The sequence below is a fragment of the Sphaeramia orbicularis genome, chromosome 17 (genome assembly GCF_902148855.1).
Source record: "Sphaeramia orbicularis chromosome 17, fSphaOr1.1, whole genome shotgun sequence".
Classification (NCBI taxonomy): domain Eukaryota; kingdom Metazoa; phylum Chordata; class Actinopteri; order Kurtiformes; family Apogonidae; genus Sphaeramia; species Sphaeramia orbicularis.
In genome coordinates, this window is record NC_043973.1 from 18398600 (window position 1) to 18414823 (window position 16224).

Consider the following 16224-nt stretch of genomic DNA (forward strand, 5'->3'; position numbering starts at 1 on the left):
TGATTTAGACACCACTGATTGTTAATATCTTCAGTGTAATTTTTGCAGTTTTTCACAAATTCATCCCGTGGGCCAGATTGGACCCTTTGGCGGGCCAGACTTGGCCCCCAGGCCACATGTTTGACACCTGTGCACTAAGACATATTTTTTAACTGTCTCTTATTTTATATTTCAGGCTGTTCATGTTATTCACATTTCTGGAGGATCCTTTGTAGATGTAAAGATTTTTATGTAATTTGACTTTTTTCAATCTAAAGAAAGAGAAAAGTTGGAGTTGAAATTATTTATAGGTTATGCTATAATTTTACTGGTCCGGCCCACTTGAGATCATATTAGGCTGTATGTGGCCTCTGAACCAAAACTACTTGGAGATCCCTGTTCTCAATTCTTGCAGCTGCAGTTTGTAACAAAGTAGGAACAAACATCAGAAAATTCAATCTAGTAAAGCAAAGTTCTTGGACTGTTTTATTTGGCTGAATCATATTTATATTGTGACAAGTAGTACTTTAATTGAAGTCCTGATAGTGCCCCCTCCAGGCTGAATATGTTATTACTGTGTAGTGATGTGTACAAGAAACATTTTAGCTATCAAAGGCCTCATGGCCATTAAAACCAAGACTTATTGCTTTCAAAGTCTGTCAATCTGACCATTTAATGTTGGGAATCTTGAGCTCAAGATGGAAACAATTGACATCTAGGTAGCATGAATAGGGTTGGTAAACATTGTACAATATGCCAGAAAGTAAGAAATACTGGATTGATGCTTGAAATGAACACCCAGGGAATGTCTGAAATGTTGACGTACATTAACGGTATTTCATGACATCACTGCAGAGTCGAGGGTTAAATCTGTACAACCTTCTCATTAGATTACACATTTCAGGCTTTCTCTTTACACATTGGCATGCATTGTGTCAATCACCTTTCCTCCATGCAAAACACATTTAAAGGCTCTTTTTCAGTCATGTCACATGGACGATACCTTAAACATCTATTCCTTGGTCAGCTCCACTTCATGTGCAGACGTCTTTATAGGCAAATAAAACTGATTAAAGGTACAATCGTGTTCAGTTTCCAGTGACGTGTGAGAAGCAGACCTACAGTCACACAGAACAATGATAAAAGTCAATAACAGCAGCAGCAGAACAGTACTGTACTTGTTGATTCAAGTTTTCATATTGAGAATGAACCTGTTGAATATCCACAGTAAAACAAACAGACAAGATGACAAAGATGGCTTTAAAATGTGCAACATGAGATGGCAAATGATCCTCAAACCGTAAAGCTGCCATTATGCGGTCCCGCCCAAATTCATAAAGAAGCAGCGCTTCACAATGAATACATTTACACAGCTTTAAGAGCTTATATTATCATTTAGATTTATATATACACACATTATTTTAATTCAGGACTTACTGCATGTAGTTAACCCAGTGAACAGCAACATGAGAAATCATTAGCTGCATTTCTCAGATGATGCACTGGGTTCTTGAAACTACAGTACATACAACAGGATGGACCCTAAAAGTCATTACAACTTATGTATTTGATCTAATCTTCATGGTATTTCACGTGCGTTAAGCCTTCAATGAAGTTATTTTTAATGTGAAAACCAGAGAGAACCAAAGAAAACTATCTGCTGATGTCAATGATGTCCATTCTTCATCACCATCTATGGCAGACTCCTCTGATGGCCATTTAGTGACAACAATAACTCTGTCCCCTCAGAAAATAAGATTTATGTGCTATATTCACTCTCCAATCTGTAGCTGGAAAGAAAAGCTCCAGAGATCACATCGCACACATCGTATGCAGGTGGACACATTTCGATGGATTTGTATTGTTTGTCTTCATGTAGAGTTTAATGTTGGAGTGAGGAAATCTGTGCATGAAATCCTCTGGGGAGACACGGGGTTGTGTACAAGTCACTGGCGTTTCACCACCACGTGGCTCTGCTCTGCCCTCAGATGTTAACATTTATGAATGACCGCTCAGTATTCCAGGCACATCCTTGTATCCTCTGGCCTCTCTCTCAGTCTGTGTGTCCCAGAACAGCGTTTCCCTCCTAGAGAACCTGCTCAGTGCTGGAGGCCGAGATGTCCAGGAGTCTCCAGGCGGCGTTCGGGTTCAGCTCCTCCTGGTCACGACACAGTGCCCAAACATACATCATCCTCATCACCTTCCCCTGTTGAAGGAGGAGAAGAGCACAGGGTCAATCCCAAAGAGACCATGAGGAGAAAGTTGAGGGCCCTTCATGATGAGAGCTGTGCTCAACAAGAACTCAGCAAAAAACACTCAGCAAGTGTACTTTAACTGGGCTTCTGATGAGGTTGTGATATGTAACCCTCTTACAGTTAGATTAGATGTTATTATCCTCTTTGTCAAAAACTATCAACATTGTGGATTTTGTTGTGGAGTGTTGTCACATTCAAAAAAAAAAAAAAAAAAAAAGTACATTACGCAACATACAGAATGAAATGTGCATGTATTAAACACTTTCATTTCAAGTGAATGATAGGGAAGGAATATTTTTGTGTCTAATGACACAAGTGCTCTTTCAGAAATGGAAAAAATAACTTCTTTTGTACGGCAGTGTTTTGAATGTAGTGACACTGACCAATGCTGTATCAAAATAAAAGTATTTTCCATGCTAGTTTAACCTTGTGTGTTTTATTTGAAATTTCCAAATGAGTAATCTGTGATTTTTTGGATTCTCCTCGATAACCAGGCTGGATAGATTAAAATCAAGACCGTAATCATCACAATATGACTTTATCACCAAATTATAGTGTACCAAAACCAAAGTTGTTTGGTGAAATTCAAAAAATGTGCAATAAAGATGTAAATCATGCAGAAATTTAAAAGAAATTAAACACGAGTAATTTCCAAAAGCAATTAATCAAGAGATAGAATGATTTAAAAAAAAGAATATTCGTTTGTACTCTATATTACAGATGGGCAAGAATAATTGACATTTAAAAAAAACTTCTGAGGTTGTAACCCTCTTACAGTTCGATTAGCTGTAAAGATCAGATGTTATTATCCTCTTTGTTGACAACCATCATCAACATTGTTTATTTTGTCATGGAGTGTTATTACATTAAAAAAAAAAAAAAGGCACGTTACGCAACATATAGGAGGAAATGTGCATGTGCTAAACACTTACTTCAAGTGAATTCATTTTAATGTCCAACAACCCAAGTGTTGTTTTATAACTTTATCTCCAAATCTTTAAAGTTGCAAAAACTTGGATATTGTAAGATTCATATAAGAACGTAACACAATTAGTAGATTAGATTAGATCAAATATTTGGCCATTTGAGTTGTTTACTTCCTTGAAATAACTGCCTATATCAGATTCACTCTACTTGCGCAGTAATTACAGGCTGACTCACCGGATCTCCTTCCACTATGTCTCCTTTGGGGCTGCGGATCACCATGACGACCTGAGCCTGGAAGGTGATGATCAACACCGGGCCCTGGTCCATCATCTTACCCATTGCTAGCTGTGACACAAACACAGACGACAAACAACATAATTAAATGAGGACACAGACAATGGCCTGTACTGTTACATGCACAAAGTAACCTGAATATCATGACAAAATGTGTGTGAAAGCGTAAAAGCACTTACATCTATGTTATCGATGTCAAGGATTTTGGACTGGAAGAGGAGACCCAGTGCTCGGGCCTGTTGGATGGGGTGAGCCAGCTGACTGTACGTCTAAAAGGAGACATACATGGAAAACACTGTTGGCATGATAATAACAAACCTTATTCATTCTAAGACTTGACAATTAATTGAACTGCAATCACAATATTAGGCTGAGCAATCACATGAGCTGCAATTTAAAGGTCCAGATTTAGGAGCATTTAAAGGGATCTAATTTCAGAAAGGGAAAAAGTAACTTCTGTTGTATAGTGATAATTTGGATTTAGTGACACTGAGCAATATGGTTTCAAAAAACAAAACATTTATATATTTTTCATGCTAGTTTAACCCTGTGTGTTTGATTTGACATTTCCAAGTAAGTAAAAATAATAAATGTTTTGTTTTGGATTCTCCTTCATAACCAAGCACATGACACTCAAATCGTGCCCACAATCATCACAATATGACTTTTTTTCACCAAACTGTGCAGCTGTAAATTATAGAGTACCTAAACCAGAGTTGCTTAACAAAAAAATAAATAAAGGTAAAAAATTATGCAGAACTTAAAAACTAACTAAAACAAATTAAAACAGGAATTTGCAATGACAATAAATCCAGAGATAATATTCTTTAAATAAAAGATATTGATTTTGTTACTCTGTACGAGGAATGTGCGACAGTAACTGACATTTTTTCTTTTCCAAGAGTCGACACATTTTTATTTGGGGTGGGAGCAGATTGATGCTTTGCCTTGCAGAGACCCAGAACTAATGTTTATGGCTTTGTTTCTGCTTGAATGCTGTGTTTTCATTTTAGTTTCCATGTGGAGCAAGAAAGAGACTAGAGCAGTTGTCAGCAATAAAACTAAGTGATATATGACTTTACTTCAGTCACCTGGACAACAGGATTTTTTTAAAGACTTTGTGGGCACGGTTTGTTAAGTAAAGTGTTTGATGTAGGAAAAATTAAATGGAATCATTGTGGTTGACCCCCACTTTTCTTGTGAAATTTATTATTATCATCATCATTATTATTATTATCATCATTAGTAGTAGTAGTAGTATTGGAGTCATGTCACAACTAATAAAACTGTATTGACTTGATTATTCCATTTCATTAAGTAAATAAAACATCCATTCTTATAGCCAATTCCTAAAACCATTTTGATGGTTTTAAAATATTGCCTTCTAAATTCTTTGATTAATAAAACCCTTTCAATGTAAAACAATATACAAAAGAAGGACCATTTTTAGAGACATTATGAAATACACTATACATAAATGAAATACTACTACTATTTTAGTAGTAGTAACAGTAAGTCAATAATTGTACTTAGTTCTATGCCTGGATTGTGGGAATTTTAACAACTTTTGATTCGTTTTCTTATTAGGTTCTTAGTACATAAGGTCATGAACATACATGTGAGGCACATACATCACCTGAGGCGAGGTCATGTTAGAGTATAACACTTCTTTTCCTCTGCTTGATGCATTTTTTTTTGTAGATATGATTTAATCCAACATTGGGTTCAGGAGCAGCTGATCATAACTTACCGCTTCATAGCACCAGTCCTTTAATACATCCAGCTCTCCACGGATCATTGCCTGCAGAGAACAGAGCAGAGCAACAATTTGTTTTCAAGGATTGCTCATAACGTCAGAGGGGTTTTTCATGAGTAATCGAAGCCACTCATTTGAATTATTATGTTTTTTACTGCTCAGCTGACAACTTCATTATATATAGTCTGCTTACCTCCAATATGTTGGGGATAATGTCTTTCTCACACTGTTTGAGAAAAGAGTCTTTGTCGAAGGTGGGGTCTGCCTTCAAGATCTCCGTCAACACCTCGGACATTTCTGTCTTAGAGAAAAGACCGCCTGGAAAACAAACACAGGCATTCGAAACTGAATGAAAAGGACATAAGAAGTTGTAGAATGTGTCTTAGAGTAGAACACATTCACAGTCAGTTTGGATGCAGACTCTTGTTCCTTCTTCCTTCATCGGTTTAATAAGTCTGTTCCTTTTTTTCAGACTGAGGAAACAATGAAAAGTGACATTCAGACCGACTGCGGTGAAGTCTTACCTAAGAAGCCCGTGACCCGGTCCGTCACCGCTCTGGATGCTCTGATGACAACGTTGTCACTTTCATCATACTTCATCTTCATCTCAAAAAATCCTAAGAGAAACAACAGAAGATAAAACTGAAATATGGGCCTGAAAGAGCACTGGCTGAAGCCTAACTGTAAAATATGAGGTAAACTGTTTGCACATAGTGCCACCTGCTGCCTTTAGAGGAAACTGCACACAATATAATATCAGTGGACAATGAGGTAACGCCACTCTATAGATCAAGGGTGTCAAACTCATTTTAGTTCAGGGGCCAGATTCAGCTAAATTTGATCTGAAGTGGGCCGAACTAGTAAAATAATAACATAATAAATATATAAATAATGTCAACTCCAAACTTTTCTCTATGTTTTAGAGCAAAAAAAGTGAATAACATGAACAAATTGAAAAAAAAGTGTGATTTTAACAATATTCTGCCTCAGTTTATCATTTACACATGCACATTATAACTTACAGATCACAGTGGATCTACAAACACACACAAAACATTTAGTAACAGGCAGAATATTGTTAAAATTGTACTTACTTCTCTTAAGACATTTCAGGTTATTCGCATTTTTTGCAAAATTATACTTTGTTTTAGTGTAAATACATGAAAATATTTACATTTACAAAGAGAAACATTTGGAGTTGTCATTATTTTTATGTTATTATGATAGTATTTGACTGGTCCTGCCCACTTGAGATTGAATTGGTCTGAATGTGGAACCTGAACTAAAAGGATTGTTAATACCTTCAGTGTAATTTTTGCATTTGACAAATTCATCCCAGGGGCCGGACTGGACCCTTTGCTGGGCTGGATTTGGCCCCCGGGCCGCATGTTTGACACCTGTGCTATAAATGGTCTTACTGTTGAAAACTGTGTTGTTGTCCTTGAAGTCCTTCCACTGCTGATACCACTTGGAATCCTTGTGGAGAACAACACCCATAGCCTCCCTACATTACAAAAAACAACACCATCACAATCATCCCAGATGTTTGCAACACGTATAATGAAATTTTCTTACTTTTCCAACAGATACTCACTCATTGGCTTCAAACACCCTTGAGTCGGTGTCTGCTCCTTTAGAGGAGAACTCGGTCCTCTTCCTCAGCTGAGAAGGAGCCCTGTATGGACCGGCATCACCAACATCTATCTCCTTCTTCACAGCTTCAACTCCCTAAATTAAACACAAAAGTTCAGCAACGGAGAGTGGAGATCTGTGGCAAGTTCCACAGACTACGGTTAAGAACTAACTCATCATCAGACTTGAGTTAAATATATAAATGTATCTGTTGAACTCAGCTGTTAAGTTCATGACTGTCTAGAATTGGATTCATTGACTTGGGTAATTTAGGACTTTTCAAACTAAAGAGCTTATCGTGCAACCACTTAAAACCATTAAGTTCATTTAATGTATAAATGGAATAATCTGGAACAATTTGTGCAATTTAATGCAAGATTTCGCTCTTGAAACCTGTTCAGTCAGACTCAGGATAGGTCACTTTGACAAAAGTGTGTCTCATTATTGCTTTACACTGCATCTCTGTTCTCTTCTAATTTGCTGTTCCAAATTATTATTAAAGCACAAATTATGACCCATTTTCCTCCTTTTGTCAGTTGGTGCTACTGGTTCATGTGAATGACTGTTGACTGTCTGTTCCATTTTAGCATTCTGTGGGGGATGGGCTGTTAATACTTGCAATTTGACTAATTTAACAGAGAAATTTGAGATCAGGCCAAAACACCTTTATGTAGAACAAGTAAAGCTTTGACAGCGTGAATCCTGACTGCGTTCATCGGGTCAGACAATTCCAGGTAAATGGGTCAAAGTGCTTGAATGTGCATGTTCTATGATGTGAGTACCAAGGTTATTATCGTTAACGAAAACGAACGAAATGACGAAAACTAAAATTGAAAAAACATTTTCGTTAACTGAAATTAATAAAAACTCTAATTAAAAGAAAAAAAATGATAACTAACTGAAACTGTATCGTGAGCTTACAAAACTAACTAAAACGTATAAAAATTATGGATACAGTTCCCTTCGTTTTCGTCTTTGTCAATGTCGGATTGATATGAAATTAATTTATTTCGCTCCAGCAGTTTTAGCTGGTGACACCATACGACACTTCACAGTCTGTCATGTCTGGTCACTGGTGGTTTCCAGTTGTCTTCTGGTCCCCACTCTACCTGGAACATACAGACTAAAGCTGGGACACAGCAGCACAGTCCTGTCTGGGGTTTACTGTAGTGATACATGGGTCGGTTTTTTTTTTTTTTTTTTTTTTTTTTTTTTTTTTGGCGTACCGTGTGTGCGCGTGAGTGACAGAGACAGAGCAGAACTAAAGGACAGAGTCAGTGTTGAACTAGCATCTAGGTTAAAATTGGAGAGTTTATCACCATGAAAAGGCCTTCCAAGCCCTGAACTGCACAGTTTAGAAGAGGAGAAAAGAGGAGGATGAAAACTAATCCAATTACAGAGGTATGGAACCTGTTAGAATGTTAAAAAACGTTTGATGTTACTAGCTACAGCTAGCTGAACTGAAATGAAGCAAAGTTAGCTAATAATGGAACTGGAGATGATTAAGATATGAGAGATCTGCTAAGGTGTGGTTTACTGATGAGGAACTGGGTTATATATGTTTATAAGTGGTTTATATATGTTTCTATCTGCTTTAACTGCTGGTTAGCTGGTTTATAATAGGTTCCTATCTGCTTTAATTGCTGGTTAGCTGGTTTATAATAGGTTCCTATCTGCTTTAACTGCTGGTTAGCTGGTTTATAATAGGTTCCTATCGCTTTAACTGCTGGTTAGCTGGTTTATATATGTTTCTATCTGGTTTAACTGCTGGCTGCTTTGTGCATCTCCTCTCATGCTTTGCACATCTTCGCATTGTTTCACGTAAGTGACGTTGTGTATGGATTGCACCCCACCTCAACCTGCTATAGGGAATTTATACATTGTACGGTACATTGTGTCTCTGCTCAGTCCATGAGCCGCCCTAACCCGACCCCCAAATAAAGTGTCCAGGGTAACCCATATCCATGCCTCACTAATTTCTTTGAATAGGATGATGAGGAAGATAAAATATATGAAATAACTAAAACTAATACTAAAACTAAACTAAACTAAAACTAAGCATTCAGAAAAAAATGATAACTAATAAAAACTAACAAACCTGCTCTAAAAACTAATTAAAACTAACTGAATAAGAGAAAAAAAGTCAAAACTAATTAAAACTAAACTATAATTAAAAATCCAAAACTATTATAACCTTGGTGAGTACTGGCACCAGAGACCAATGCAGCAGTATAAATTGTGTACACAAGACAGCCTGATAGATGTTTACTTAAAGGAGTGATATTTGGCTTTTTTAAATGGAATTATGCATTTTAAAACATTTCCCTGTGGTCTACATAAACTGTAACTGCTATGCTTGGGTTTGAATTCTTCATTAATTCAACTCCACAGGTCCACCTTCAACCCTATTTCTGAGTAATGACACCAGAAAGGTTGTTTTGAGCGCTGGCCCTTTAAATGCAAATGAGCCACTTCACGCCCCATCCCCTCCAGGTTGTTGACCGTGCTTTCTGTCCTGTTCAGCCACAAGTGTTCGTTAATACAACCAACAACTGAACATTTTGGCTCGAAGTTTGGACATATTTTCAGTTTTTACTACAACAGCTGCTGCTGACAAACAATTATGGCGTACTCTGAGAAATGTTCATCAGAAGTCTTGACCTTATATGTGCAAATGTTGTGACGTAACTAGTTATAAACCATAACAAATTAAGCAGGAATTGAAACGGGCTGGAGAAATCTACTCGATTTTTGCCAAAATGAATATAAAATAGCTTCGCAGCACCTGGAGGGTTCAAATTCAAACTTTCTGAACTGTTAGGGTCCAAATACACGAATAAATGTACCAAAGACTAATAAAAGTGGGTTTAGCAAACTATGACCCCTTTAAGCAAAAAAAAAAAAAAAAAAAAAAAAAGTAGATTAGGTGAGATATTGCAACTAAAGGAATACAAGGTTTAACCACAATGTTTTGCTGTCCACTCTAACCTGTGAGATGGCCTTGAATGCATTGGTTTTGCCCAGTTTTTCTCCTCCTTTAGAAACAGACTCTGCAGAGTGGATGGCTGTCCTCGCAGCCCCCTCCACACCCTCTCGGATCTTCTTCCCGAGGTCAGTACGACTCACCTCCTCAAGACCCTATTGACACAACAACAATACACATACATGGACCATGAATCACTGTTAAAATACAGTGGGTCACTGCATCAGAAGCAAGAATTAATTATTTTCTTTCCATTTAAAAGACCTATAATCTTCATAAGCAAAAGGTTTGAATGTTGCAAATCAGAAGCAACGATTCAGTAGTTTTATGATATAAACATTTAGCAAACAAATTTATAAGTATGTCCTGCTATTAGACAAAGTGGAAACACATTACCTCCTTCATAGTGTCGGATAAAGAGCCAAAAGTCTTCTTTAAGACCTCAGACGTCTTCACTGTCTCAGCCTCTATGGATTTCTACAAGTAAGAAAAAAAAAACAATATAAAGAAAATATCTTCAACAAAAAAGCATGATCCAAAGAGACAACATTTAAGAATTCCTGACTAAATATAATATCAAGCTATAAATGATGTTCTTACATATTTTCTGCGGGCTTGTTGGAGAGCATCAGACTCTTCAAGCTTCTTGGCCTCTTCTCTGAACTTTTTAATATTCTCCTTCATCTCCTGATCTTTGTTGAACTCCTGACGCAGGTTATCCACAAACTCTCCCAGAAAACCTTTACGACCTGAAGCATATCTCACCTGATGAAGAGACACAGAAAACATTTGAAGAATGAGACTGTTGACCTGCAAAGATGAAGTTTAGACACTGATGCTGACATGAAAAATCACTAAGTGCCAATGCTGTATTTGGTAGGAAATAAGGAAAATTACAAATAACGTTAACAGAAAAGTAAAATGACCTTTCAAGCTAAAATGAAGGATTACCAAAATGATTGCTCCCTTTGATATGTTCTACGCTGTATAGGTGTATTTGAGGGTGAACAGTAGTGGTCATTGTCTACCTGAACAGGTGCAGCTGGACTCCTGAGTAACCGGTAGACATCTCCATCTCGTTTCCAAATGGATGAGACCAAAGGCCGAGAGCAGAGGGCTGTGGCACGTCTGCCAACCAGCTGCAAAGAAGAATGACGAACACAGTGTAAAACTTAGTCATGACTGTCTACTGTAAAACCAACAGAACAGGATCTTTTCAACTAAGAGCACCTCTCTGCCCTTGGATCATTTCCATTTGTTATTTTGGTCCAAAATTGGCTCATCCTACATCTAACATAAAACCCAAAGGAACTAGAGGACCCAGTACTATACCGCAGAGCCTTTGTTATGTTCAGATTACAGTTTTTCCATCATTTCCTGTTGAGTGAATCCCACAAATCTCTAAAATGTGTTGAATTTGATTTTAATAAGCTTAAGGATGAAATGTTCCTTTATAGGCTGAGAAAATTCTCCTCCTTCTTAAAAGCAAAATAATCTCCTTAAAACCCTTGTGGATTACCTGGGAAATACACCACAAAACATAGTCACAAAGCTGAAAACTGGGCTGTTTTTCTGAACTTAGGAAAAATTGACTTTTCAGAAATACATGATTATCACAGAACAATGATTCTGCAAACATATGATGCATTACTGTAGTTTAAACCACTCAACCGTACATAATGTAGAACACATGAGCTCAGGCTTAAACATCTACAGCAGTTATATCCTCCTGAGACCCAGCAATGCATTTTTGTCTTCTGTAGGGGACAAAAGTTTGACAGTTCTACTTTTAAAAAAATGCTGTTCATTGCAAAGGACATTCCATAAATAAATAAACAAATAAAAATAATTTTTAAAATGTATCTGAAAAACTGTTGCATTATGCAGTTTCCTATCAAGAGAATTGTTTAATGTAAAAAAGCTAAACTTTTCACTTTCCTGGGTGTCAAGAGGATATGCAATATACACATTTCTACAGCAGTAATATGAATTCTAACAGATAAGAGTAAAGCACTGATAGGGATCATTTTACAGCACAGTGTCTACTTTTACTTTTCATAATCTAAGTACAGTTTTCTAATAATATGGACAGTAATATTTAAGTTGGGTACTGAATGCATAACTTTTATATTCAATGGCGTAGGCCTTTTTTACAGTGTGGTATTCCCCTTAAAGGTTCTGAATATCGATATCTACCATTACTAAGACTTAAGTCATTGTAAATCCTACTTGCACTGATGTACATCAGCTAAAATTTACTTTGGGGGTCAAATGAGTGGACATTTTTGTCAAAAAAAAAAAAAAAAGTTGTAAGAAATGCATAGAACTGTGTTGAAATAATGCTAATACATTTGTGTACAGACTACTGATATTATTTGACAGTGGAAGCTATATTTTCAGAAATATTGGATTTTGAATAGCACGTGTATGTGAAAACTTTTGCTGGTGGACAGACGTGACATTACCCATGATGATCTGGTCAGAACCAGTACTTTATTAGTAATAAACTTATATACTTACTATTGCTAATTATCCTCTTATTCATAAATGTTAGTATTGTGGATCTAAAACAATAACAGCTGACACAAAAACACAAAATATGGCAGTGGACAGATGTGACATGGTTGTTACGGATCCCATCATATTGATGCTCGGCAGCCATGTCACCGTTTCCACAAATGATCCCTGTGCAAAAACTAGGATCAGAATTATTTATTGTACAGTTTATCATCATATTAAAGAGTAAATAACAATATAGAATTGTTATTTCTTAATAAAAATGCTTATTATTAGAAAACTGTTGATTTAAAAGTGACGTGTGACATTCTTAATGTATGTATTGGCGTAACATAAGCAGGATGGATCAGCACCATACCCCATATTGCAACCTGTAAAAATAAAACATTTGATATGTAGTACATAATCTTGTAAGAAAAACTGGGGAATCTAAAAGAATAGAATATTTGTTTTTCAGGTAAATTCAGCTAAAATATAACTTGGTCATTTGTGACATGAAAATATAGCATTAATTATGATGAAATTGGACATTTTTGACCTGAAAACATAGTTCATATGACCATCAACATGTTGCAACAGAACTGAAATCCTGTAAATTTGCATAACTTGCATTTACCAACACAAAGTTCTTTTGGGGATTCACTTATATTGATTTCTTATGCACAAAAACATAAATAAGACCTCTAAGCAAATTTTAGCCGACGTAATAATATAAAATTCATATAAATCAGCAGTTTTGTCTAAAATGAGGGGGTCTTAGCTCTTAGTAAACCTATTATACAAATAACACAACCTTAATATGCCTACAGTGACACAGGTACCTAAAAAGCTTCGCTAAACCAAATGCTTCAAGTTTTAAGATCAAACACAGATATGTCCTTTCACTCCAGTACATCCTAAAAACGCCAATTTATTTAGATGCCGGTAATGATTTTAGTTGATCATGTTTTACTTTGTCAGTGATCTGATGCAACAAGGCCTTATATCTAGCAAGGGACAGACCGTTCTGCTGCTGCATAAAATCATCTACAAAATACCTTTAATCAAACCAAGACGCAACATAAAAACAACAAAGCAGTGTAAATCCATTAACGTAAATAAATGTTCCGTTGGAGGCGCGTAGGCTGTATAAAAGTAAATGAATGATCGTCTTACCTCGTAGCACCGACACAAGGAGGCTGCCATCTTGATCTTCAACTGAGCGAAGAAACACGTGCGTCCTCTCTGCAGCAGCTGACCTTCAGATGGACCAATCAGAGCAGAGTAAAGGGGCGGAGGGCGGGGCCATCTGTCAGCACGACTTTTAAGGGAAAATCCACACAAAATCTGAATCTGTGCAGAAACAGTCAAACCCTGGTGCGTTTTGTGATGGAGACAGTGTTTACATCTATTCAGTGAAATAATAAGTGGTCTTTATGAGCCCATAATATTTAAATTTCTGCTTGTTTTTAAAAAATAAGGATATAAAATCATGATAAATAACATGACATTTCTTGTTCCAGAAGTTTATGAAACAATCCACTCCATCTTTGTTTATGTAGACTGGCTATTTCAACTTAAATACAATTAAATTTCATTAACTCCTTTCAGTTAAAATGTTGAGATATTCCTTGGGTGTGACAAGGATCTACAAGATTAGGAATGAGCACATTAGAAGGCCAGCTCAGGTTGGACGTTTTGGGGACAAAGTCAGAGGGGCCAGATTGAAATGGTTCAAAAACATCTGGCACTGAGTATTACATGGTCTGTCCTTAACCCTCAATGACCTACAGGCTCCGGCCACCAAATGCATCTGCTGATCTTAAACAATCAGCAACTCTTGAACCACTGATCTTTTTAAAACAGTTTAATAATTCATATAAAAGGCCGTTCCTCGGTTTTTCCATAGCATCAGGTATGACCCACCGTCATCTTCTTCAACACTGATTCACCAGTAAAACCCATATAGTTTGATAAATGGCAGCAGCTGTAGACACTTATTTTTATGTTCAGATACTGATATATTTCACTGAAAAACTCACTTTTTGTTCAGGTTTCTCTGTTTTAATGTAATAACCTTTGAATTCAGTCTAAGCTGCTATGATCAGCAAATTAAATATGGGAAAATACCTGATTTTCACTGGAGAAAAAAAGCAAACTACAGAAAACAATGGTCTACAAGTACAATGCCTGCTGAATAAAAGTAGTGAAGCTTGGCCAATTTTTAGTCTCCAATGAACAAAAATTAAGTCAAAAATGCTGGTTGGCTCTAGTTTTAAAGATACAGCCTTGAGTCAAAATGTGAAATTCTATGAATTAATGAGAGAATATTACTCAAACGGAATGTTTGTCTCAGAGCTACCAGTTCTACTTCAAAAGATTGCCTGCACATTACAAAACAATACATCCACTTTTCAGGTTCTTTGTAGTGGAAGATTTATAAATCTATTGCATAAATGTACATAAACCAATATATGTGTGTAATAACATTTTTATCATATACATTGAAAGCATCAACCAACCAACCATGATGATATAGTGCACAGGTGTCAAACATGAGGCCCGGGGGCCAAAACCGGCCTGCCAAAGTTTCCAATCCAGCCAGCGGAATGCATTGCAAAGTGCAAGTTACGGCATCATGCTCAAGAATAATATCATAATAACCTATAAATAATGACAAACCCAATTTTTTCTCTTTGATTTAGAGCAAAAAACATTAAATTATGAAAATATTTACATTAAGAAACTATCCTTTAACAATAAAATGTGAATAACCTGAACTAATACAAACAACCTGAAATGTCTTGAGAAAATTAAGTGCAATTTTAACAGTATTCTGCCTGTTACTAAATGTTTTGTGCTTTGGTAGATCTGACCTGCAATGCACATGTAGCCTATGAATGATAAGTCGAGGCATAATATTGATAAAATTGTATTTACGTTTCTTAACAAATTTCATTTTTCAGGTTATTCACATTCTTTTTGTTTGGATAGTTTGTAAATGTAAATATTGGCGTAATTGAATATTATTTTCTGCACTAAAACAATTTGGAGTTGTCATTATTTATTGGCTATCATGCTATTATTTTACTGGTCCAGCCCACTTCAGATTAAATTGGGCTGAATGTGGCCCCTGGGAGAAAATGAGTTTGACACCCCTGATATAATGATTACAAAAAAGTAATATAAGTAAGTAATATAATAACCCTCTGGTATCCCGTCCAGCAAGGCCCTTACTAAGCACCAAGTGTGCCTTTTTGGCACACCTGTGGAATAATGTCAAAAAAATTTTCATAGTTTGTTTTTAATTCTTTTAACACTTTTTTCTATTTCATCAACTTGAGCCGTAAATAAAAATACCAAATACTCAATAATTGTCACATTTTTTAACCCGTTAAATGCTGTGTTTGTATTGTAAACAAACCACTTTTTTGGATGCAAAAAACACACAAAAATATTTTTTTCCAATATACTGCATAAAAAGTGGATCACATGTTATTTGATTTTTGCAGCCTGGCATATGTCAATGATTAACAGCAACACTGGTTAATTTGCATGATTATTTTTGACGCTAGGTCAAATGTTCAAAAATACTAGTATCTGTCACCAAGTGTGCCAAAAATGCACACCTATAAATCAAACTATTAAATATTATATATTGATTTATTTTTCTGCTCTAATTTGACTTTTTTTTTTGTAAATCAAGGTCAGCCCTAATCATACATATCAAATGGAAGAAATAGTGCGTTTTAGGCACACTTGGGAGACAGATGCTAGTCTTGTAATTTTCTTTTGTTTACAATGTGCAAATTTTAGTTGGTGGCCAGAATTTTAAAGATCATGCAAAAATGAACAACTTTTGAATTCTAACCTTATTTAAATTGTGAAAAATAATCTGAAGT

At 36.1% G+C, this 16224-nt stretch overlaps 1 protein-coding gene across 1 annotated transcript; it reads right to left on the reverse strand.

Moving 5' to 3' along the window:
* Positions 1–633: 633 nt before the first annotated feature.
* On the reverse strand, positions 634–13560 carry LOC115437726 (mitochondrial import inner membrane translocase subunit TIM44-like). The gene is made up of 13 exons (XM_030161051.1): positions 13499–13560; positions 10855–10965; positions 10427–10591; positions 10223–10303; positions 9832–9981; positions 6806–6939; positions 6630–6715; positions 5736–5828; positions 5405–5529; positions 5206–5256; positions 3635–3724; positions 3396–3506; positions 634–2185 (listed from the first exon to the last, which is right to left on the reverse strand). Exons 1-13 carry the CDS (start codon positions 13526–13528, stop codon positions 2066–2068), a joined length of 1347 nt encoding a protein of 448 aa, XP_030016911.1. The 5' UTR covers positions 13529–13560; the 3' UTR covers positions 634–2065.
* Between the last annotated feature and the right edge of the window lie 2664 nt (positions 13561–16224).

Bases quoted from the DNA above. Each gene is read 5' to 3' on its own strand.
- LOC115437726 (XM_030161051.1), bottom strand. From the start codon at position 13,528: ATGGCAGCCTCCTTGTGTCGGTGCTACGAG. The intron at 3,725-5,205 runs GTAAGTTATGAT...GTCTCCTTTTAG, and splicing joins AGGACTGGTGCTATGAAGCG to ACGTACAGTCAGCTGGCTCA. The intron at 2,186-3,395 runs GTGAGTCAGCCT...CTCCTTCAACAG, and splicing joins ACATAGTGGAAGGAGATCCG to GGGAAGGTGATGAGGATGAT.